Genomic DNA, 24639 nt, shown 5'->3' with positions numbered 1-24639 from the left:
AAGAAGAGGTGTGAAAAGTGCTTGTGTATTTCTGAAATGCTGGGACTGAGAGCTGGAACAAATTTAAGCTTGCTGGCTGGATGTTGGGAGACTCGGGATGAAATTATTCCCATTGCATTAACCAACAGCCAGGCAGCTGAGGAGGGAGAGAGACCACCACCATCCAGGGAGAAAGACCACCCAGAGTGTAACTGAGCACCCTCCAGGGAGTGAAACCGCAGAGAGCCGGCCCTGGTGGGGTGGGGGAGGCGGTGTGCGGAGGAGCGAGACAGCCGGTGCTAGTGCCGTGGGGCCTTCCTACTATCGCGCTCCTGGGCACCGTCACGTGTTTATGACGTCACAGGTTGCGCGCTCCAGCCCTGACATCCTTGAGGCAGACCCACATGGCCGCCACCCCGACTGGCCCTCGCACTGTGCCTGGAGAGCCCTGGCCCACGACCCTGAGCCTCCTCCTGCTCCTGTTTCTCCTGCCTCCCACCCAGGTTGCAGCCACAGCCCGCAGGCACCCTGCCAGTGAGGAGGTCGCCTTTAGCCGTGATGTGGGTAGGACCCATCCAAGCCCAGGTTGGCGGCGGTCCTGGTGGTGAATCCGGTGAATGCCGGGCTTCCGACTCCCATGGGTGGAGACCCAGCCTTCCGCGGTCCTTTCCTTTTTCCACGCCTCCCACTCTCCCTCCCTTCACTTTGCATGTGGCCACCCTGGTGCCACTGCTACTCACACCCTTTGTCATCCTTCCTTCAGCCTGTGGCCAGCGTCCTGTGCAAGGGAAGATACTGGGAGGCGTGGATGCCCTTGAGAGAAAGTGGCCGTGGCAGGTCAGTGTGCACTACACAGGTTTCCACATCTGTGGTGGGTCCATCGTTGATGAGTACTGGATCCTGTCGGCTGCCCACTGCTTTGACAGGTGAGTGGGCGGTGATGGATACCCTTCCCATGGAGGTCTAGGGCTGCAGGACCAACCACATGGACTACGTAGGACTGGGACTTCTTGAAGTTGGGGAGAGAATAGGACCCAGCACACAGCTCCATTCACTACAGCTTCTTGCACAGGACTGAGGGCTCCCGTAGGGCCATCAGCTCTTCCGGATAGGTGTGGAACAAAATAATAGGATGAGAGGTGAGGTGAGGAGTCACATCTTAGTATGATAACATGAGAGGTGATGAAAGACATAACCTCTGCATGAGACGGGTGCTCAGGGCTGGTGCACTGGGACGACCCAGAGGGATGGGATGGAAGGATGGAGGGATGGGATGGGAGGGGGAATCGGGTTGGGGAACACATGTAAATCCATGGCTGATTCATGTCAATGTATGGCAAAAACCACTACAATATTGTAAAGTATTTAGCCTCCAACGAATAAAAATAAATGGAAAAAAAAAAAAAAGAAAGACGTATCCTCATTAGCAGCTCACTGTACATCTGACAAGCTCACCATCCAGCAGATACTGGTGAGTCCTTGAATCCTCCATGTACTCAGGTCAGGGCTTCTTTGGGAGCAATTCTGCCAGTCAGGTCCCTGCTGTGCTGGAACGGCTCACTTTCCACATCCTGGCTGAGAGCTTGGATGCCCAGGCCCCTGTATTCCAGGACTCCTTGGGCCTGTGAGCTCATGGAAGCTCCTCTTCCCATGGTTCAGGTGCTTGAACAACTGTACCTTTGTTCTCTCTCTCTACAGGAGTACGAACACTGAGGCATATGATATATATGTGGGCCTTGTGGACCTCCAGGTTGCTGGCAATCACACACAGTGGTTTGAGGTGAATAGGGTGATCATACACCCCACCTACGAATTGTACCACCCTATTGGAGGCGATGTCGCTCTGGTGCAGCTGAAAACCCGCATTGTTTTTTCCGATGCTGTGCTTCCCATCTGTATTGCACCCCCAGACTTGACTCTTTCCAACCTTTCTTGCTGGGCTACAGGATGGGGATCCATCTCCCAACAAGGTAAGAAAACAAAGTGCAGGGTGGATCCCTTTATTGGAGCTTGTGGAAGAGATGATGGCTTTATGACATTACTGGAGGGAACATGTTCTGTCCATTAAGGGGTTGCAAGTATCTGAGGACTGGAATCTTTATCCATCCATCAATCACGATATGTTTCTCTGTCAATGTGGAGTTGTGCTTTATTCCTGGCTGGCTTTGTTCTATACAGAGAAGTAGTTACATCTACTTTGAGTGTGAAACTAATATTTTGTATACCAAGAGCACAAATTTCCAGCGTAGTTGTTCTTAAAATTTTAAATTCAATTTATAATCTTTTTTAACTTATGAAAAAACACATTAGTTATTCTAGTTATCCATAAAGGCCTTGTACTTTCTTTCTAGGTTTAAATCTTTGTATTTTAGGATTTCTATGGCTATATAAAAGATTATTTTTAATTGCATTTGCTAATCAGACACAGCTGTTGATTTCTGTGTATTGATAATATTTCCACTCACCATATAAGGCTAATTTTTAATAGTTTGTCAGTTGATTATTTAATTGTTTTAGATTGTTAAATATATTTTCTTCAGATAAAGCTTGTTTCATCACTTCCTGTTCTATATCTTATCCTTAATTAATTTTTCTTATCTTATTGCAATGATTAGAACCTCTAGTAGAAATGTTGCTAGGTCTCTTTTTCTTGTTTTTTATTTTAATTGAAATGCTTCTAATAGCTTACTATTGCCTCTGTGGCTTGATTTGGAGATTTCAAATTGATATCTTATATCGGTTTAAGAAAGTTTAACATCTGCTTTACTTAATTAAAAAAACTCTTATTGAAGTTAAACTGATATAAATTCAAATTAGAATGTTAAAACTTTAGAATGTTAAATGTAATCCCCATGGTAAACATGAAAGGAAATTAAGAGAAAATTTAAATATTTCACTACAAAAAATCAACTAAATGCAAAGAATACAGGAATGCAAGAAAATGAGGCAAGGGGGAAGCTATAAGGCATGTATAAAGTAAGTAGTAAAATGACAGAACCAAGTTCCTCCTTACCAATAATTACTTTGAATGTAAATGGTTGAACTCTCAAATCAAAAGACAGAGTCTGGAATTAGGGAGATAAAGCCAAGATGGTGGAGTACACCTCCTCTCACTGGAACTCGTAAATTACAGTCATTGATAAAACAACTATTGATGAGAGAGACTGGAATCCACCAGAGAAGATTTTCTACAACAAAAAGGAAGGGCAAAGTCATAGTATAGTCAAGACCTATACGCTTGGGTGGATGACCCACAAATAGAATAATTACAAATATGGAGCTTCTCCCCAAGGAATAAAGGGTCTGAACCTCACATTGGGCTCCCTGGTCCTGAAGTCCTATACCAGGAATATTTGGTTTTGGAGGCCAACGGGCCTTACTTTTGGGACACTCAGAAACCTGTGAGAAATAAAGACTCCACTCTTAAAAGGCACGTATAAAATCTCACATGCTCCAGGACCTAGAGCAGAGTAGTAATTTGAAAGGAGCCTGGGTCAGATCCACCTACTTATCTTGGAGAGTCTCCCCGAGAGGTAGGAAGCAACTGGAGCTCATCCTGCAGACATAGACACTGGTGGCACCATTTAGGGGAGCTCATTCTATCACATGAACACTGGTGTTGACAAGCACTATTTTAGAATCCTCTATCTAGTTTATTGGGCTTCCCTAGTGTAAAGGATCTGCCCGCAATGCAGGAGACCCAGGTTCAATCCCTGGGTCAGGAAGATCCCCTGGGGAAGGGAATAGTTACTCACTGCAATACTCTTGCCTGGAGAATTCCATGGACAGGGGAGCCTGATAGGCTACAGTCCATGGGGCTGCAAAGAGTCAGACATGATTTAGTTCACCACTGACCCACCTGGGAAGCCAACATTACATCCCTAGTACTTATTTATCTTGTAACTGCTGGAAGTTTATAACTTTTGACTGCCTTCAACCAATTCCATCCTCCCTCAACACTCCCCTGCCACTGGTAATCACAAAACTAATCTCTTTATCTATGAGTTTGTCTTTGAAGTATGGCTAATTGATATATTAGTTCCTGTTATATGACAGAGTGATTTGGTATTTCTCCACAGCTTAAAATTATCACCATGATAAGTCTAATTATGATATGTCACTATACAAATATATTACATAATTTTTTATTTTATTCTGCACACTGTACATTTCATGCCTGTGACTCATTTATTTTACAACTGGAAGTTTGTACCTCAATCTTCCTCACCTATTTCTTTCCGTTCTCCAACCCCTCACCTCTGGCAACCACCTGTTTTATCTCTGTATCTATAGCTCTGTTCTGTTTGTTCATTTGTTTTCTTTAGATTCCACATATAAGTGAAATCATACAATATTTGGGCTTCCTTGGTGGCTCAGATGGTAAAGAATCTGCCTGCAATGCGGGAGACCTGAGTTCAGTCCCTGGGTTGGGAAGATTTCCTGGAGAAAGAAATGGCACCCCACTCCAGTATTCTTGCCTGGAGAATTCCATGGACAGAGGATCCATGGAGTTGCAAAGAGTCAGACACGACTAAGCAACACACACACACACACACACACACACACACACACACACACACACACTTGTCTTTCTCTGTCTGACTTATTTCACTCAGCACAATATCCTCTAGATCCATCCATGTTGTTGCAAATGGTAAGATTTCATTCTTTTTTATGGCTGGGTAAATTCCATTGTATATACATACCACATGTCCCAGTTAACTCAAGAGGGGTGGAATGGGGAGGGAGATGGGAGGGAGGTTCAAGAGCGAGGGGACTTATGGCTGATTCATGTTGATGTTTGACAGAAAACAACAAAATTCTGTAGAGCAATTATCCTTCAATGAAAAAAGAAATAATTTTTGTTTAAAAAAAACATCAATTATTTGGTTCTCAGCTTTCTTTATGGTCCAACTCTCACATCCATACATACTGTAAAAGCCATAGTTTTGACTATACAGACCTTTGTCAACAAGTAATGTCTCTGCTTTTTAATATACTGTCGAGGTTTGTCATAGCTTTTCTTCCAAGAAGCAACTATGTTTTAATTTCATGGCTGCAGTCACCATCTATAGTGATTTTGGAGCCCAAGAAAATAAAGTCTGTCACTGTTTCCATTGTTTCCCCATCTATCTGCCATGAAGTGATGGGACCAGATGACATGATCTTCATTTTTTGATTGTGGAGTTTTAAGCCAAAATTTTCACTCTTCTCTTTCACTTTCATTAAGAGGCTCTTTAGTTCCTCCTGGTTTTCTGCAGGAATGGTGTCATCTTAAACCATCTTTATTTATATTTTTTCTTTTTTACTGTTCTGTTCAGCTTCATTGGTGGTCTTTATTAACATGATCTTGTGGATGATAGCCATTCTGACAGGTGTGAGGTGGTATTTCACTGTGGTTTTGCTTTGCATTTCTTTGATGATTAGCAATGTTGAGCATATTTTCATGTGCCTGTTGGCCATTTGTATTTCTCCTTAGGGAAAATGTCAGTTCAGGTCTTCTGTCCATTCTTAAATTGAATTTAGATAGATAGGAGATATATATATAGATAGATATAGATATAAATATATAGAGAGTTGTATAAGCTATTATATATTTTGGATATTAACACTTATAGGACATATTACTTGAAAATATTTTCTCTCATTCAGTAGGATGTCCTTTCATTTTGTAACTTTCTTAGTGGTATCCTTTACCTTGCTAAAACTTTTAAGTTTAACTTGATTTAATTTGTTTATTTTTCATTTTCCTTTCTTTCCTAAAGAGACAAGCCCAAAACACTATTGCTACAATTCATATCAAAGAGTGTTCTGTGTATATTCTCTTTTAAGAGTTTTGTGGTTTCTGGTCTGATGTTTAAGTCTTTAATCTATTTTCAGTTTATTTTCATATGTGGTATGAGAAAATGTTTTAATTTCATTATTTTACATGCAGCTATTCCAATTTCCCAGCACCATTTATTGAAGATGGCCTTTTCCTTATTGTATATTTTTGCCTCCTTTGTTGTAGATTAATTGAACATAAGTATGTGGATTTATTTCTGGGTCCTCTATTGTTTTCCATTGATCTACATGCCTGTTTTATGTGCCAGTATCATACTGTTTGAGTACTGAAACTTTGTAGTATAGTCTGAGGTCACCCACCATGATACTTAGAACTTTGTTCCCTCTTCTCAATTGCCTTGGCTATTTGTTGTGTGTGTGTGTGTGTGTGTGTGTGTGTGTGTGTGTGTGTGTGTGTGTGACTCCATATAAATTTTAGGATTATTTGTTCTAGTTCCGTGAAAAATATCATGGGTATTTTGGTGAGGGTTGCATTAACTCTGTAATGATTTAGGGTAGTATGATCATGTTGTACTGTCCTTAGTCACTCAGTTGTGTCCGGATCTTTGCAACCCCATGGACTGCAGCCCTCCAGGCTCCTCTGTCCAAGGGAATTCTCCAGGCAAGAATACTGGAGTGCACTGCCACACCCTCCTCCATGGGATCTTCCCAACCCAGGGATCAAACCCAGGTCTTCCACACTGCAGGCAGATTCTTTACTGCTGAGCTGTATATAAATACACACACACACACACACACACACACACAGACATATTTGTTGTTCAGTCACTAAGTCATGTGTGACTCTTTGAAACCTCATGGACAACAGCACGCCAGGCTCCTCTGTCCTTCACCATCTCCCAGAGCTTGCTCAGATTCATATCCATTGAGTCAGAGATGCTATCTAACCATCTCATCCTCTGCTGCCTCTTTCTCCTTTAGCCTTCAATCTTTTCCAGTAAGTTGGCTCCTTGCATCAGGTGGCCAAAGTATTGGAGCTTCCGCTTTAGTGAATATTCAGGGTTGATTTCCTTTAGGATTGACTGATTTGATCCCCTTGCAGTCCAAGGGACTCTCAAGAGTCTTCTCCAGCACCACAGTTCAAAAGCATCAATTCTTTAGTGCTCAGCCTTCTTTATGGTCCAACTCTCACATTTGTACATGACTACTGGAAACATATGGACTTTGTTGGCAAAGTGATGTCTCTGCTTTTTAACGTGCTGTCTAGGTTTGTCATGATTTTCCTTCCAAGGAGCAAATGTCTTAATTTCATGGCTTCAGTCACCATCCACAGTGATTTCAGAGTCCAGGAAAATGAATTCTGTCACTGCTTCCACTTTATCCCTTCCATTTGCCATGAAGTGATGGGGCCAGATGCCATGATCTTAGTTTTTTGAATGTTTAGTTTCAAGAGAGCTTTTTCACTGTCTCCTTTCACCCTTACCAAGAGACTCTTTAGTTCCTCTTTGCTTTCTGCCATTAGAGTGGTATCATCTGTGTATCTGAGGTTTTTGATATTTGTCCCAGCAGTCTTGATTCCAGTTTGCAATTCATCCAGCCTGGCAATTTTCATGATGTACTTTGCATATAAGTTAAATAAGCAGGGTGATAATATACAACCTTGTCATACTCCTTTCCCAATTTTGAATCAGTTAGTTGTCCCATGTCCAGTTCTAACTGTTGCTTCTTGACCCACATACAAGTTTCTCAGGAGACATGTATGGTGGTCTGATACTCCCATCTCTTTAAGAATTTTCCACAGTTGTTTATACAGCCTTTGACTGTGTGGATGACAACATATGCATGTGTATGTATGTACATATATATATATATATATACATGTATATACATGTGTATATATATATGTGTGTGTATATATATATGTACTCAGCCATAAAAGTGAATGAAATTCTGCTATTTGCAGCAATGTGGATGGATCTAGAGAATATTATGCTTAGTTAAATAATTTATACATAGAAGGACAAATACTGTGTGAGTCATATTCCTAATTTGTGGAATCTAAAAAATACTACCAATGAGTATATGCAAAATGGAAACCAACTCACAGATTTAGAAAACCAACTAGTGGTTACCAAAGGGTTAGGGAAAGGGAAGTGGCAAACTAGGAGTATAAGATAAAGGGATATAAAATATTACACATAAAATAGATAAGTAACAAGGATATATTGTATAGTACAAGGAATTTCAGTCACTATCTTGTAATAACATTTTTTTGTAATAACTTTTAATGAAGTTTAATCTATAAAACTCAGCAGTGGCCACAGGACTGGAAAGGTCAGTTTTCACTCCAACCCCAAAGAAGGGCAATCCCAAAGAATGCTCAAACTACTGCACAATTGCACTCATCTCACACGCTAGTAAAGTGATGCTTAAAATTCTCCAAGCCAGGCTTCAGCAATACGTGAACCGTGAACTTCCAGATGTTCAAGCTGGTTTTAGAAAAGGCAGAGGAACCAGAGGTCAAATTGCCAACATCCGCTGGATCATCAGAAAAGCAAAAGAGTTCCAGAAAAACATCTACTTCTGATTTATTGACCATGCCAAAGCCTTTGACTGTATGGATCACAATAAACTGTGGAAAATTCTGAAAGAGATGGGAATACCAGACCACCTGACCTGCCTCTTGAGAAACCTGTATACAGGTCAGGATGCAACAGTTAGAACTGGACATGAGACAACAGACTGGTTCCAAATAGGAAAAGGAGTATGTCAAGGCTGTATATTGTCACCCTGCTTATTTAACTTATATGCAGAGTACATCATGAGAAACGCTGGGCTGGAAGAAGCACAAGCTGGAATCAAGACTGCCGGGAGAAATATCAATAACCTCGGATATGCAGATGACACCACCCTTACGGCAGAAAGTGAAGAAGAACTAAAGAGCCTCTTGATGAAAGTGAAAGAAGAGAGTGAAAAAGTTGGCTTAAAGCTCAACATTCAGAAAGCTAGATTATGGCATCCAGTCCCATCACTTCATGGGAAATAGATGGGGAAACAGTGGAAACAGTGGCTGACTTTATTTTTCTGGGCTCCAAAATCACTGCAGATGATGATTGCAGCTGTGAAATTAAAAGATGCTTACTCCTCAGAAGGAGACTTATGACCAACCTAGACAGCTTATTAAAAAACAGAGACATTACTCTGTCAACAAAGGTCTGTCTAGTCAAGGCTGTGGTTTTTCCAGTGGTCATGTATGGATGTGAGACTTGGACTATAAAGAAAGCTGAGCGCCGAAGAATTGATGCTTTTGAACTGTGGTGTTAGAGAAGACTGTTGAGAGTCCCTTGGACTGCAAGGAGATCCAACCAGTCCATCCTAAAGGAAATCAGTCCTGGGTGTTCATTGGAAGGACTGATATTGAAGCTGAAGCTCCAATACTTTGGCCACCTGATGCGAAGAGCTGATTCATTTGAAAAGACCCTGATGCTGGGAAAGATTGAGGGCAGGAGGAGAAGGGGATGACAGAGGATGAGATGGTTGGATGGCATCACCGACTCAATGGACATGGGTTTGGGTGGATTCCAGGAGTTGGTGATGGACAGGGAGGCCTGGCATGCTGCGGTTCATGGGGTCTCAAAGAGTCAGACACTACTGAGCAACTGAACTGAACTGAATCTGTAAAATACTGAATCACAATGCTGTACACCTGAAACTAATATAATAGTGTAAATGAGCTATACTTTAATTAAAAATTATGAATATGTTAAATTTTAGTGGAATTTTTTAGAAAGAAAAACAATGGATTTCTTTATATTAATCTTGTATCCTTCAGCTTTACTGAATTCCTTTATTAATTCTAATACTTTTTTGGTAGAGACATTAGAGTTTTGTATATATCATGTCATCTGAAATACTGACAGTTTAACTTCTTCCCTTTCAGTTTGGATACTTTTTATTTCTTTTTCTTTTTCCATTTATTTTTATTAGTTGGAGGCTAATTACTTTACATCATTACAGTAGTTTTTGTCATACATTGAAATGAATTAGCCATGGATTTACATGTATTCCCCATCCCAATCCCCCCTCCCACCTCCCTCTCCACCCGATCCCTCTGGGTCTTCCCAGTGCACCAGGCCCGAGCACTTGTCTCATGTTATTTCTTTTTCTTGTCTGGCCTCTGTGACTAGGACTTCCAGTCAGTCAGTCCGTTCAGTCGCTCAGTCTCATCTGACGCTTTGCAACCCCATTGACTGCATCATGCCAGGCTTCCCCGTCCATCACCAACTCCCGGAGCTTGCTCAAACCCATGTCCATCGAGTCGGTGATGCCATCCAACCATCTCATCCTCTGTCATCTGCTTCTCCTTCTGCCTTCAATCTTTCCCATAGGACTTCCAATACTATGTCAAACAAAAGAGAAAGTATTGGGCATCTTTGTCTTGTTCCTGATTTTAGAGGAAAAGCTTTCAGTTTTTCAGCATTGAGCATGGCATCAGCTGTTGGTTTCTCATAACTAGCCTTTATTATATTGAGATATGTCCTCTATATACTAACTTTGAAGGGAGTTTTTATCATAAATGGTTTTTTAATTTTGTCAAATGCTTTTTCTGTGTCTATTGAGATGATCTTGTGATTTTTATCCTTCCTTTTGTTAATGTGGTAGGAGGGCATGGCAACCTACTCCAGTATTCTTGCCTGGAGAATCCCCATGGAGAGAGGGGGGTTGGCAGGCTACAGTCCATGAGGTTACAAACAGTCGGACATGACTGAAGTGACTTAGCACTTGTTAATGTGGTATATCACATTGATATTGAACCATCTGCAGATATTGAACTGCAGAAATTGAACCATCCTTGCATCCCTGTAATTAATTTCTTTTGATTATGGTTTGATATTTTTTATATACTGTTGAATTCAGTTGGCTAATATGCTGAGGATTTTTGTATCTATATTCATTAGGATATTGTCCAGTAATTTTCATTTTTATAATGTCTTTGGTTTTGATATCAGGAAAATGGTTGTCTTGTAGAATGAATTCAATAGTGTTTCCTCCTCCTCAATTTTTTTGAATAGTTGGAGAACAATAGATATTAACTTTTCAGTTGTGAAAGTGTTCAGTCTTTTACTTTTCCCTCTTGGGTGTTTTGCATTACTGATTCAGTTTCACTACTAGTGATCAGTTTCTTCAGACTTTCTATTTCTCCTGATTCAGTTTTGGAAGGTTGCATGTTTTTTTTGCAAATTATCCATTTTTTCCCTAGGGTGTCCAATTTGTTGGCATATAACTTTCATAGTGATCTGTTTTAATTTTTTTGTATCTCTGTGATATCATTTGTAATTTTTCCTCTTTCATTTTTGGGTCCTCTTTTTCCCCCTATTGAACTTGGTTAAACACTTATTAATTTTCTTTATTATTTAAAAAAAATAGCTCTTGGTTTCATTGATCTTTTCTATTTTTGTCTATATTTTATTCTTTTCTATTCTGGCCTTTATTATTTCCTTTCTTCTGGTGACCTTGGGTTTTGTTTTTCTTCTTTTTCTAATTCCTTTAGATTATATGTAGTTTGAGATTTTTCTTGTTTCTACAGGTATAAATTTCCCTCTTAGATTTACTTCTGCTGCATACCATAGATCTTGAAAAATTGCTTTTATTTTTATTTGCCTTGAGGTATTTTCTGATTTCATCTTTGCTTTCTTCATTTGCCCACTGCTTTTTAATTGCATGTTGTTTAGTCTCCATGCATTTGTGTTTTTACTATTTTCTTCCTGTAATTGATTTCTAGTTTCATATCTTTATGGTCAGAAAAGAGGTTTGATATAATATCTATTCTCTTAAATTTGTTAAACTAAATATATAAAAATATACTAACAGACTGAAAGGGAGAAATTGGCAATGATAAAATAATAGTAGGGGACTATAGCACTCAGTTACAATCAGACAGATATCAATAAAGAAACAGTGGCCTTTAAATGACACATTAGGCCAGATGGACATAATAGCTATCTATAGAACATTCCATCCAGAAACAGCACAGTACTATATTGGGTGCATGGGCTTCCCTGGTGGCTCAGACAGTAGAGTCCACCTGTGATGCTGGAGACCCAGGTTCGATTCCCGGGTTGGGAAGATCCCCTGGGGAAGAGAATGGCTACCCACTCCAATTTTATTGCCTGGAGAATTCCATGGACAGAAGGGCCTGCAGGGCTACAGTCCATGGGGTCACAGAGTTGGATGCAATTGAGCAACTGATATACACACATATTAGGTGCATGAATGTTAACAAACATTATATCCTATTCTTGTGTTGATCCCTTTATTGTATAATGCCCTTCTCAGTCTTTTGTCATAGACTTTTATTTAAAGTCTTCTTTTCCTGTTGTCAGTACTGCCACCCCAGCATTCTTTTTGGTTCCGTTTGTGTGGAAAAACTTTTTCCATCCCCTCACTTTCAGTCTCTGTGTGTCTTTAGCTCTGAAGTGAGTTTCTTGTAGGCTATATATAGATAAGTCTTGTTTTTGATCCAGTTAGCCCCTTTCTGTCTTTTGATGGGAACATTAGTGTATTGATATTTAAAGTGATTATGGATAGGTATGTACTTTTTGTCATTTTGTTACTTGTTTTCTTGTTGCTTTTTAGTTATTCTCTGTTATTATTATTATTGTCTCTTCCATTGCGGTGTGATGGTTTTCTTTAGTATTCTTTTCTCTTTAGTTTTTGTGTGTCTACTGTAGGTTTTTGATTTGTGGTTACATTTATTTTGACCTATGACTATATTTACTGGTTCAAACTCATAATCAATTCAATTCAAGCACATTCTAAAAGATCTACTTTAATGGATACAAAAACAAGACCCCTATATATGCTGTCTACAAGAGACCCACCTCAAAACAAGGGACACATACAGACTGAAAGTGAAGGGCTGGAAAAAAATATTTCATGCAAATGGAGACCAAAAGAAAGCAGGAGTCACAATACTCATATCAGATAAAATAGACTTTAAAATAAAGGCTGTGAAAAGAGACAAAGAAGAACACTACATAATGATCAAAGGATCAATCCAAAAAGAAGATATAACAGTTATAAATATATATGCACCCAACATAGGAGCACAGCAATATGTAAGGCAAATGCTAACAAGTATGAAAGGGGAAATTAACAATAACACAGTAATAGTGCGAGACTTTAATACCCCACTCACACCTATGGATAGATCAACTAAACAGAAAATTAACAAGGAAACACAAACTTTAAATGACACAATGGACCAGCTAGACCTAGTTGATATCTATAGGACATTTCACCGCAAAACAATCAATTTCACCTTTTTCTCAAGCACAGACGTAACCTTCTCCAGGACAGATCACATCCTGGGCCATAAATCTAGCCTTGGTAAATTCAAAAAAAATGAAAGCATTCCAAGCATCTTTTCTGACCACAGTGCAGTAAGACTAGATCTCAATTACAGGAAAAAAACTATTAAAAATTCAAACATATGGAGGCTAAATAACACGCTTCTGAATAACCAACAAATCACAGAAGAAATCAAAAAAGAAATAAAAATATGCATAGAAATGAATGAAAATGAAAACACAACAACCCAAAACCTATGGGACACTGTAAAAGCAGTGCTAAGGGGAAGGTTCATAGCATTACAGGCTTACCTCAAGAAACAAGAAAAAAGTCAAATAAATAACTTAACTCTACACCTAAAGCAACTAGAGGAGGAAGAAATGAAGAACCCCAGGGTTAGTAGAAGGAAAGAAATCTTAAAAATTAGGGCAGAAATAAATGCAAAAGAAACTAAAGAGACCATAGCAAAAATCAACAGAGCTAAAAGCTGGTTTTTTGAAAAAATAAACAAAATTGACAAACCATTAGCAAGACTCATTAAGAAACAAAGGGAGAAGAACCAAATTAACAAAATTAGAAATGAAAATGGAGAGATCACAACAGACAACACTGAAATACAAAGGATCATAAGAGACTACTACCAGCAGCTCTATGCCAATAAAATGGGCAACTTGGAAGAAATGGACAAGTTCTTAGAGAAGTATAACTTTCCAAAACTGAACCAGGAAGAAATAGAAGATCTTAACAAACCCATTACAAGCAAGGAAATCGAAACTGTAACCAGAAATCTTCCAGCAAACAAAAGCCCAGGACCAGATGGCTTCACAGCTGAATTCTACCAAAAATTTAGAGAAGAGCTAATACCTATCTTACTCAAACTCTTCCAGAAAATTGCAGAAGAAGGTAAACTTCCAACCTCATTCTATGAGGCCACCATCACCCTAATTCCAAAACCAGACAAAGATGCCACAAAAAAAGAAAACTACAGGCCAATATCACTGATGAACATAGATGCAAAAATCCTTAACAAAATTCTAGCAAACAGAATCCAACAACATATTAAAAAAATCATACACCATGACCAAGTGGGCTTTATCCCAGGAATGCAAGGATTCTTTAATATCCACAAATCAATCAATGTAATACACCACATTAACAAATTGAAAGATAAAAACCACATGATTATCTCAATAGATGCAGAAAAAGCCTTGACAAAATTCAACATGCATTTATTATAAAAACTCTCCAGAAAGCAGGCATAGAAGGAACATACCTCAACATAATAAAAGCTATATATGACAAACCCACAGCAAACATTATCCTCAATGGTGAAAAATTGAAAGCATTTCCCCTAAAATCAGGAACAATACAAGGGTGCCCACCCTCACCACTACCATTCAACATAGTTTTGGAAATGTTGACCACAGCAATCAGAGCAGAAAAAGAAATAAAAGAAATCCAGATAGGAAAAGAAGAAGTGAAACTCTCACTGTTTGCAGATGACATGATCCTCTACATAGAAAACCCTAAAGACTCTACCAGAAAATTACTAGAGCTAATCAATGAATATAGTAAAGTTGCAGGATATAAAATTAACACACAGAAATCCCTTGCATTCCTATACACTAACAATGAGAAAACAGAAAGAGAAATTAAGGAAACAATACCATTCACCATTGCAACAAAAAGAATAAAATACTTAGGAGTATATCTACCTAAAGAAACAAAAGACCCATACATAGAAAACTATAAAACACTGATGAAAGAAATCAAAGATGACACAAATAGATGGAGAAATATACTGTGTTCATGGATTGGAAGAATCAATATTGTGAAAATGAGTATACTACCCAAAGCAATCTATAGATTCAACACAATCCCTATCAAGCTACCAACAGTATTCTTCACAGAACTAGAACAAATAATTTCACAATTTGTATGGAAATACAAAAACCCTCAAATAGCCAAAGCAATCTTGAGAAAGAAGAATGGAACTGGAGGAATCAACCTGCCTGACTTCAGACTATACTACAAAGCCACAGTCATCAAGACAGTATGGTACTGGCACAAAGACAGAAATATAGATCAATGGAACAAAACAGAAAGCCCAGAGAGAAATCCATGCACCTGTGGACACCCTTATCTTTGACAATGGAGGCAAGAATATGCAATGGAAAAAAGACAACCTCTTTAACTGGTGCTGGGAAAACTGGTCAACCACTTGTAAAAGAATGAAACTAGAACACTTTCTAACACCATACACAAAAATAAACTCAAAGTGGATTAAAGATCTAAATGTAAGACCAGAAACTATAAAACTCCTAGAGGAGAACATAGGCAAAACACTCTCCGACATAAATCACAGCAGGATCCTCTATGACCCACCTCCAAGAATATTGGAAATAAAAGCAAAAATAAATGGGACATAATGAAACTTGAAAGCTTTTGCACAACAAAGGAAACTATAAGCAAGGTGAAAAGACAGCCTTCATAATGGGAGAAAATAATAGCAAATGAAGAAACAGACAAAGGATTAATCTCAAAAATATACAAGCAACTCGTCCAGCTCAACTCCAGAAAAATAAATGACCCAATCAAAAAATGGGCCAAAGATCTAAACAGACATTTCTCCAAAGAAGACATACAGATGGCTAACAAACACATGAAAAGATGCTCAACATCACTCATTATCAGAGAAATGCAAATCAAAACCACAATGAGGTACCATTACACGCTAGTCAGAATGGCTGCTATCCAAAAGTCTATAAGCAATAAATAAGAGGGTGTGGAGAAAAGGGAACCCTCTTACACTGTTGGTGGGAATGCAAACTAGTACAACCACTATGGAGAACAGTGTGGAGATTTCTTAAAAAGCTGGAAATAGAACTACCATATGACCCAGCAATCCCACTCCTGGGCATACACACCGAGGAAACCAGAATTGAAAGAGACACGTGCACCCCAATGTTCATCGCAGCACTGTTTATAATAGCCAGGACATGGAAGCAACCTAGATGCCCATCAGCAGATGAATGGATAAGGAAGCTGTGGTACATATACACAATGGACTATTACTCAGCCATTAAAAAGAATTCATTTGAGTCAGTTCTAATGAGATGGATGAAACTGGAGCTCATTATACAGAGTGAAGTAAGCCAGAAAGATAAAGACCAATACAGTATACTAATGCATATATATGGAATTTTAAAAGGTGGTAATGATAACCCTATATGCAAAACAGAAAAAGAGACACAGATGTACAGAACAGACTTTTGGACTCTGTGGGAGAAGGCAAGGGTGGGATGCTCTGAGAGAACAGCATTGAAACAAGTATACTATCAAGGGTGAAACAGATCACCAGCCCAGGTTGGATGCATGAGACAAGTGCTCAGGGCTGGTGCACTGGGAAGACCCAGAGGGATGGGATGGAGAGGGAGGCGGGAGCAGGGATCGGGATGGGGAACACATGTAAATCCATGGCTGATTCATGTCAATGTATGGCAAAAACCACTACAATATTGTAAAGTAATTAGCCTCCAACTAATAAAAATAAATGGAAAAAAATAAAATAGAAGATCTACCTTTTTTTACTACTTTCACCTATGTTTTGTGTTTTTCACATCTTCATATCTATTCCTTGTTTATTATAGTTATCAATTCAGTTCAGTCACTCAGTTGTGTCCACCTCTTTGTGAGTGCATGGACTGAGGCATGCCAGGCCTCCCTGTCCACCACCAACTCCTGGAGCTTGCTCGAACTCATGTCCATCGAGTCAGTGATGCCATCTAACCATCTCATTCTCTGTCGTTATAGTTGATTTTTAATATTTTGTCTCTAAACCTTCCTATTAGTTTAAGTGGTTGATCAGAGCCTTTGCTAATAATATCTATTTGCCTTTACTAGTGGGATTTTTTCCCTTTTATATAAATTCTTACTTCTTGTAGTCTTTTCTTTTCCATTTAAATACCTTTTAGCATTTCTTGTAAGATCAGTTTAGTATTGATGAACTCTTCTAGTTTTTGATTGTCTGAAAAAATCTTCAGCTCTTCTTCAGTTCTGAATGATAACCTTGATGGGTAGAGTATCCTAGGTTGTAAGTTTTTCCCTTTCAGTACTTTTTTGAATATTTGTTTTTATTTATTTTTTTACTTGGCTGTGCCAGGTCTTAGTTGCAGCATGTGGGATCTTTGGGTGTGGCATGTGGAATCTTTTAGCTGTGGCATGCTAACTCTTAGTTGCAGCATGTGAAGTCTTGGTTGCAGCACGTGGGATCTAGTTCCATGACCAGGGATTGAGCCTGAGCCCCCTGCATTGAGAGTGTAGAATCTTAACCACTGGACCACCAGGGAAGTCTTACTTTCAGTACTTTAAATAAATATATCATGCCACTCCCTTCTGGCTTGCAAAATTTGTGCAGGACAACCACATATAGCCTTATAGGGAATTCCTTTATATATGACTATTTGTATTTCTTTTGCTGCCTTTAAAATTCTCTCATTATCTTTAACTTTCGCCTGTTTAGTTGTGGTATGTCTTAGTGTGAATCTCTTTGGGTTCATCTTGTATGGCATTCTGTGCTTCCTATACCTGGAAAATGTTCCCGTCTTCAGCCTCAGGAATTTTTCAGGTGTAATTTCATCAACTTCACTTTCTACCCTCTTCTCTCTCTTCTTGTTTTGAAACCCCTAAATGCAAATATTAGTGTACTTGACATTATTTTAGAGGTCCCTTAAACTATTCTCATTAAAATTTATTTTCATTTTTCTGTTCTGATTGGATGATTTCATTAGTCCTATCTCACATTCTTCTGTATTATCTAGTCTGATGTTATTCCCTTCTTGTATATTTTTTATTTTGGTTATTGTATTCTTCAGCTCTAACTGGTCTTTTTAAAATTGTCTCGTTCTTTGTTAAAATTCTCACTGTTTATTCTTTTCCCAAGTTCACTTAGCTTATTACTTAACTTTGAACTCATCTGATGAATTATCTCTGTTTCATTAGCATTTTTCTAGGGTCTTATCTATTTTTCATTTGAAAGATATTCCTGTGTTTCTCATTTTAACTTTTTTGTCTGTATGAAATTAGGTGAAAACAGTTATCTATTCTAGTCTTAAAGGGGTTTCCTCTTATGAGATCATCCCTATTCAATTTGCATGTCTCCTTTGGTAGGAGATCTGGATCTGAATTAAGAACGAGTCACCCAGGGTGTGCTGGTGGCTACCACCTTGCTGGGAGTATGGCTGGAGATGGAGGGGCTTGAACCAGAGCCAGGCGTGAGCCTGGGATTCTGCTGTCCTCAGTGGCAGCGATTACCCCACGAGGAGCAGGAGCAGGGCCCAGGGTGCTGGAGCAGGGCCCCGAGGTTGGGTCCAGGATGGCTCCATCCCTTGTAAGTGAGTGCATTTTCTTTGACAATCACAGCACCATCTTAGTGGAGAGCAGCACTAGAGTAAGAGGAGCTAGAGTGAGTGCCCAGGAACCTCTACTCTCAAGTACATGATCGTTTTCTCTTCCTTATATGTCTTAGGATTTGGTATCAGGGTAATGCCAACTTTATAGGATGAGTTAAAAAGTGTTCCCTTATCTTGCACTTTTTGGGAAGTTTGAGAAGAATGGTGTTAATTCTTTAAATGTTGGATAGAATTCACCAATGAATCCATATGGTAATAGATTTTCATTGTTAAACATTTTTACTGAACTAATCTTTCTGTTAAGAATCTGCTGAAATTTCCTATTTCTTCTTCTGTCAGATTAGACTATTTGCATGTTTCTAGGAATTGTCTTTCATTGAAGTTATCTTATTTGTTGGAGTATAATTTCTCATAATATTCTCTTATAATTGGTTTTATTTTTCTGAGACCAATAGTAAATTCTTCCACTCTGACTTTTGGTTTAGGTGATTTGTATCTTCTCTTTTTTTCTTTATCAGTCTAGCTAAAGGTTTGCCAGTTTTGTTTATATTTTCAATGAAACTTTGGTTTGATTGATTGTACTGTTTTTTTTTTCTTTCTGTTTTTTTCTTCCTTCCTCTGCTAGCTTTGAGTTTATCATGCCTTTCTTTCTCTCAGCTTCACAAGGGGGCAAGGTTAGGTTATAGACAGAAGATTTTTCTTCTTTTGTAATACAGGAGTTATATTTTTAAATTCCCCTCTGAGCACTGTGTTTGTTGCATCTTAATAACTTTCATATGCTGTGTTTTCATTCATTCTTCTCTAAGTGTTTGCTCTTGTGATTTCTTCTTTGACTTATTGGTTTTTCCAGAATGTATCATTTAATTTCCATTTTTTAAAGGTTATCTTTCTGTTATTGATTTCTAGCTTCATTTCATCATGTTCAGAGAACACAGTTTACATGATTTCAATATTTTAAAATTTACTGACTTGTTTCATGACTAACTTATATATTCTGCCCTGGACTTTACCCCATGCCTACTTGAGAAGAATGTATGTTCCACTGTTGTTGGGTGAAGTATTATATAAATGTCTGTCAGGTCTAATTGGTTTATAATGTTGTTCAAGTCCTCTATTTCCTTATAATGTTCTTGTTCCACATGTTATTGAGAGTGTGGTATTGGATCTACAACTACTACTATGGAACTGTCTCTTCCCCCACTTCAGTTCTGCCAATGTTTGCTTCATATTTTGTTTGATGAATATATTAATTATAAAGAAAACTTAATGAAATGATTCTTTCTTTTATCAAGATATAATGCCTTTGTTTGTTATAACAGTTTTGACTTGAAGTCTGTTTTGTCTGAACTTAGTATAGCCTTCCCACTTTCTTTGGTATTAGTATTGTGTAAAATATCCTTTTTTTATCCTTTCATCTTTTTGTATCCTTGACTCTAAAATGAGTCTCATAAACAGCATATAGCTGGATTTTTCAAAATTAATTCTGCCACTCTCTGTCCTTTGATTGGACAGTTTAACCCATTTACATTTAAACTAATTACTTATAGTAAGAACTTACTTCCATCATTTGCTATTTCTTTTCAGTTTTAAATCTTTTTTTCCCTTATTTCCTCCAATAGTGATTTCTTTTGTGCTTAATTAATTTTTTATAGTGAGCTGTTTTAAACCCTTCACATTTAGTGTGTATATTTTTAGACATTTTTGTTTGTTTGTTACCATGGAGATTACATTTAACATTCCACATTTAAAACAATCTAGTTTGAACTGATACCAGCTTAACCTCAATAGCATACAGAAACTGTATAAGTCACATCTTTGTACACTGTGTGCCTCAAGCATGTATTTTAAATTACTTTATGAATTTGTCTTTAAAATTCTGTAGAAAATAAAAAGTAGAATTACAAACCAAAAAGATGACAATAAGGATTTTCCCAAATATTTACCTTTACCAGGGTTTAAAAAAAATTTCTTCATGTAGTTTTGAGTTACTGTCTTTGTACTTTCTTTTTTATTTATTTATTTATTTATTATTTTATTTTTATTTTTTTTAATTATTCTTTTTTTTTCCATTTATTTTTATTAGTTGGAGGCTAATTATTTTACAACATTGCAGTGGTTTTTGTCATACACTGTCTTTGTACTTTCATTTTCACCAGAACTCCTTATAGCATTTCTTTTAGGGAAGGTTAATAGTATCAAACTGTTATCTCTTAATTATCTGAGAATATCTAAGTTCTCATTTTTTAAGGACATTGCTGCCATATATAGAATTCTCAGTAGACAGTTTTTTATTTTAGCACTTTGTGTTATCCCCTTGTCTTCTGACCTCCTTGGTTATTGTTGTTTTTGTTGTTTTCTGGGTATAGGGTACTTTTATTTTTAATGAGAATCATCTATTGCTCTTACTGAGGACAAGTTGCTTCTGTTTTGCTCCTTTCAAAATTCTGTTTCTCTTTAGTTTTTGGAAGTTTAATTATAGTGTGTCTATATAAGGGCCCTCTTTGATTTTATTCTACTAGGAGTTTGTTGAACTTCTTGGATTAGTAGATTCAAATCTTCTACCAAGCTGGAAAGTTTCAGGCTATTATCTTTCCAAATACTCTTTCTGCCTTTTTCTCTCTGTCTTCTCCTTCTAGGCATCCAATAATAATATTGGATAGTGATGGATTTCATACTGTTCCACAGGTCCTGTAGCATCTATTCAGTTTTTTTCTTTTCTGTTCCTTAAATTTTTAAAATAATTTCAATTGTCCTATATTTAGGTTAACTAATTTTCTCTTCTGCTTGCTAAGATTTGCTGTTTTCCACTTCTAGTGAAGTTTTATTTCAATTGTTAGACTTTTCAGTGCCAACTTTTGTGTTTGGCACCTTTCAATAATGTATGGTTTTGATAGTTTCATTTTGTTTATTGGTCATTTTCCTGATTTACTTTAATTCTTTTTGTATGTTTTCCATTAGTTCTTTGAGAATATTTAAGAAAGTTTTAAGCCCTCAGGGACAGTTCCTCTCTGTTTGTTTTGTTTCCTTGAATAAGCTATACATTTCTGTTTTTTTGTATGATTTTTATTGTTGCTGAAAACTGGAATATTGTTTTGTACTTTTGAGTATATAATAAATATTATATGTGGTTGGGTATTGAGTATTATAATGTAACTCTGAAGATAAAATTTTCTCTCTCCTCAAGGCTTTCATTTTCCTTTCTTTCTTCTTTTAACTGTCAAAGGCTGTAGTAGCTTGTTTAATGATTTTCCCAAATTTTTGCTAAGGCTGTATTCCTTGTCATGTATCATCACTAATGTATCCATTCCTTAGAATCTGTGCAGCTACTTCTGTGACAGATATCTTACTCAATGCCAGTGATTAAAACAAATCAATAAAGCAAACAAATCTCTTCTTCTTGTCTTTGCTGTCTACTACGGTACTTTTTCAGCACTTAGACGGGCTTGCACCGAACCTAGAGATCAGCTCACTGTGAAACCCAAGGGCCTTTCTCATGTCTCTTCTTAGCACATGCCTTACCCTGGGGTGTGTGTGGCCTTCCAAATTCCATCAAATGCAGGGATGTTTTTATTTTATCACACTTGTACACTTTAAGATATATATGTACACCCACAGCTGATTCATGTCAATGTATGGCCAAACCACCACAATACTGTAAAGTAATTAGCCTCCAATTAAAATAAATAAATTTAAAAAAAGACTTTCTGTTGACGTCTCATTACACACAAAAAAAGATATATATGATTTTGTCAATCATATCTTGATAAGGATGGAAAAAAGAAAAAATAAAGGACAGCAACATCACAGCAATTTTTAAAAAAGGATGCAATATTTGCCCTCTAAAAATATTTTATATAATAGCATATTTGTAAACAGCTATATAGGCGCAAAGGAAAAGAATGGCGTTTTCCTAATAGGCAAACTGTGTGAAGACACAGGGGAATCAGGGTGAGGCCATTCCAAACACCAGTTTGGGCAATGCTGAGTCTGGCTGGCAGGGCCTAAGTCCAAAGCATTGTTTAGTCAGTCCAAGATGGGTACTCTTAAGTCAGTATTTTTTTTCTTATACCAGAAGTTATCACTTAAAAATCTACCATGTAAAGTTACCTGTTTTCTCATAGAAAACAGTGTCTTATAGAGCAAGCTGCCCTATTTCCTCTGGAAATTTCTTTGAGATTGCTCCTACTGTTATCATTGCTGTCTAAAGAAGAGCCCTAAATCTTTGCGCATAGCTCAGTGTTGCTCTCCGAGGCTCTCACATCATAAATGATTTGCTCATTGTCATCTGCTGCAAATTCAGTCTCTCCTTTGCTTCTTCACATACGAATTCACATTTATAGCTTTTCATGGTATATTACCTCATAAATCTATAGTTTTTCTTTCTACTGAGGCCATTCTGTTTGAACTTGTCACAAGCCTCCAATAATAAATATATTTGTCTACAGGGATGCTTTTGAATGTCTTAATTTCTCTTAGGAAATTCTCCTGAGCTGTTACTCCCAAATTTTAGTCAGTTTATTGGATATTTTGACAATAGTCTTTCCCCCTGGACCTCCACAGGCTGTTTTGCTTGGCTTACAGAGTATTTGAGCAGTGCCCACCACTTTCACAGCCTGCGTTCTGAACTAAGTGGAACACAGATGAGTGTCTATGTCAGTTCTTCAGGTAGCCTGCAGATTCAGACAGACATACAATAATTTGTAAGTGAGATCTGCTTTGCTCCTTCTGGAATCAAGTACCAGGGTCCTGTACTTGGATGTGGGTTTCCCTCTTCAGAAGTGCCACTGTGCAGGAACCAAGATGGTGGAGAAGTAGGTGGACATGGAATGCATCTCTCTCCACAGGTGCATCAGGAATACATCTACAGATAGAACAGTTGTCACAGAACACTGACTGAATACCAGCAGGAGTCCTTGACCACCAGAAAGGATTGTGTAGATCCATGCATGATTTGGTAGGGATGAAGGGAAGAAGGGAGAAGGAGGAGGAGGGCAAGCAGGACAGGACCAGCACCCAGGGGCAGGGGAGCTGAAGCAAAGGAGAGACTCCCACATCCAGAGAAACTGGCTGGGACAGAAGGGGAGCGTTTGAGGCTATCAGAGGGTGAACCCGCTGATCTGTGACAGTCCGAATAGAGTGAGAAACACACAGACAATCCATGCCATGGCCCCGTACTCCGTACCCCAGGCTGGGACACATGTCCACCGGAGCACACGGGTGCTGGGAGTTGGAGTGTGGGGACTGGAGAGCAATTCCAGGATAAAGACTACTGAGACCAGCCTTCCTCCGCACTGGAGGGCCTCCTAGGGAGGCTGAGGTGGATTGTGACTCACAATGTGGGCAAAGACTGTGACAGCCGAGACCCTAAGAAAATATTTATTATTTTTATGTTTTGATTAGTTCATTGTTAGTTCTGGGTTTTTTGGTCTATTTTGTTTTGCTTTCTTCTTTTTTCCCTGTTGTTGTGGTTACTGTGTTTGTTATTATTTCTGTTTAGGCTTTGGGGATTTTCAAGTCATATTTTTAATTTCTTTTATGTATTGCTTCTTCTACTTTGGCTTTGTGTTGTTCTGTGTCTTCTTTTATTTGTTTTTTGGGGTTCTTTTTCATTTTATAGTACACATGAAGCTCCAATATTTTGGTCACCTGATGTGAAGCACCAGCTCACTGGAAAAGAACCTAATCCTGGGGAAGACTGAAGGCAAAAGGAGAGGGGGGGTGGCACAGGATGAGATGGTTAGAAAGCAACACTGACTCAATGGATATGGATTTGAGCAAACTCTGGGAGATCCTGGAGGACAGAGGAGCCTGGTGTGCTGCAATCCATAGCGTCACAGAGTCAGGCACGTCAGACACGACTTGGCGTGCATGCAGCACCAGGGTGTATTACTCCATAAAGAGGAGTGAATCTGAGTCAGTTGCGGTGAGGTGTATGAACCTAGAGCCTGTTATATAGAGTGAACTAAGTCAGGAAGAGAAAAACAAATGTGTATATCAATGCATATATATGGAATCTAGAAAAACGGTACTGATGAACCTACTTGCAGGTAGGAATAGAGACAGAGATGTAGAGAACGGACTAGTGGACGCGGTGCAGGAAGGAGAGCTTGGGACA

General features: G+C 38.3%; 1 protein-coding gene across 2 annotated transcripts in view; it reads left to right on the top strand.

The window, feature by feature from the left end:
• Positions 1-357: 357 nt before the first annotated feature.
• Positions 358-24639, top strand: part of PRSS38 (serine protease 38) — a 44884-nt gene continuing 20602 nt past the window's right edge. The window contains exons 1-3 of one of the 2 annotated variants that reach the window (XM_070461043.1): positions 358-543; positions 743-905; positions 1678-1949. In XM_070461043.1, the coding sequence (XP_070317144.1) occupies positions 384-543; positions 743-905; positions 1678-1949 (595 nt within the window). In that variant the 5' untranslated portion in view covers positions 358-383. Of the gene's footprint in view, positions 593-742; positions 906-1677; positions 1950-24639 lie in introns of both variants that reach the window. The other variant, XM_020906610.2, reaches the window with a different exon arrangement.

The sequence above is a fragment of the Odocoileus virginianus genome, chromosome 3 (assembly GCF_023699985.2).
Source record: "Odocoileus virginianus isolate 20LAN1187 ecotype Illinois chromosome 3, Ovbor_1.2, whole genome shotgun sequence".
Taxonomy (NCBI): domain Eukaryota; kingdom Metazoa; phylum Chordata; class Mammalia; order Artiodactyla; family Cervidae; genus Odocoileus; species Odocoileus virginianus.
Note: the sequence above shows the minus strand (reverse complement) of the source record. Positions and strands in the feature narration are given on the sequence as shown.